The sequence below is a fragment of the Varanus komodoensis genome, unplaced genomic scaffold, assembly GCF_004798865.1.
Source record: "Varanus komodoensis strain SLA01 unplaced genomic scaffold, ASM479886v1 scaffold25, whole genome shotgun sequence".
Taxonomy (NCBI): domain Eukaryota; kingdom Metazoa; phylum Chordata; class Lepidosauria; order Squamata; family Varanidae; genus Varanus; species Varanus komodoensis.
In genome coordinates, this window is record NW_025335661.1 from 2,815,770 (window position 1) to 2,816,800 (window position 1,031).

Below are 1,031 nucleotides of genomic sequence, written 5' to 3' on the forward strand. Positions count from 1 at the left end.
TTGAGGAAGGGCGCCTGCAGGTACTTGGCGGGCGGCGCGGCCAGGTAGCCGTAGCCCGCCGCCTCGGCCGCGGCGCCGAAGAGGCTCTTGCCGGGCTGGAAGTGGCCGGCGGGCGGGCGGAAGGGGCGCTTCATGCGGCGGCGGCGGCGGTAGTTGCCCTTCTCGAACATGTCCTCGCAGGCCGGGTCGAGCGTCCAGTAGTTGCCTTTGCGCTCGCCGCCGCCCTCTCGCGGCACCTTGATGAAGCACTCGTTGAGGCTCAGGTTGTGGCGGATGCTGTTCTGCCAGCCCTTCTTGTTCTTCTCGTAGAAGGGGAACTTGCCGATGATGTACTGGTAGATGCCCGACAGCGTCAGCCGCTTCTCGGCGCTCTCGCGGATGGCCATGGCGATCAGCGCCACGTACGAGTAGGGCGGCTTCTGCGACGGGTCGCCCTTCTCGGCGGCCGCGCCCGTGGCCGCCGGCGTCTTGCTGGAGGCCGGGCTCAGCTCGCCCTTGGCGCCCGCCTCGCCGACGCCGAGGCCGGGATCCTTGCCGGCCTGGTGCAGCAGGGCCACCGCGTCCTCGGGCGGCGGGTCCTGGTAGCTGGTGGCCATCATGGCACCCACCTGCCGCCGCCGCCGCCGCCGCCGCCGGTGCTGAGGCTGCTCCCCTCGGGGGGCTCCGGCGGTGGCTTCAGATGATCAGCAGGTCGCGGCGCTGGCTCTGCCGAGATCGCGCAGCGGACGCTGCTCCAGCGGCTCCTCGCGCCCGCCTGCGCCTGGTGGGCTCCTCGCTCGCTCGCTCGCTCGCTCGCTCTCTCTCTCCCCTCCGCCCGCCTTTTCTGTCTCGCTTTCAAGAGCAGCCAGCCCAGCGTCGCCTCCGAGCAGCAAGCTCAGATATCCACTCACTGCTCCTCTGGACTTGCTCCTTTCTGATTTGTATGGGCTCGGGCGAGTTCCGCTTTCGTCAGGTTCCCTTCTCTCCCCCTCTGTCGTCCCCCCTCCCCAGAAGCCTGGGAGCCAGCTGGGCACGGGCGAGTTCATGGCGAA

The 1,031-nt window shown here is 69.6% G+C and overlaps 1 protein-coding gene across 1 annotated transcript in view; it reads right to left on the reverse strand.

The window, feature by feature from the left end:
* The window catches only part of FOXL2 (forkhead box L2), an 856-nt gene extending 260 nt beyond the window's left edge, over positions 1-596 (reverse strand). Inside the window, exon 1 of the mRNA XM_044432737.1 lies at positions 4-596. Coding sequence (XP_044288672.1) covers positions 4-596 — 593 coding nt within the window. The remainder of the gene's footprint in view (positions 1-3) is intronic.
* Between the last annotated feature and the right edge of the window lie 435 nt (positions 597-1,031).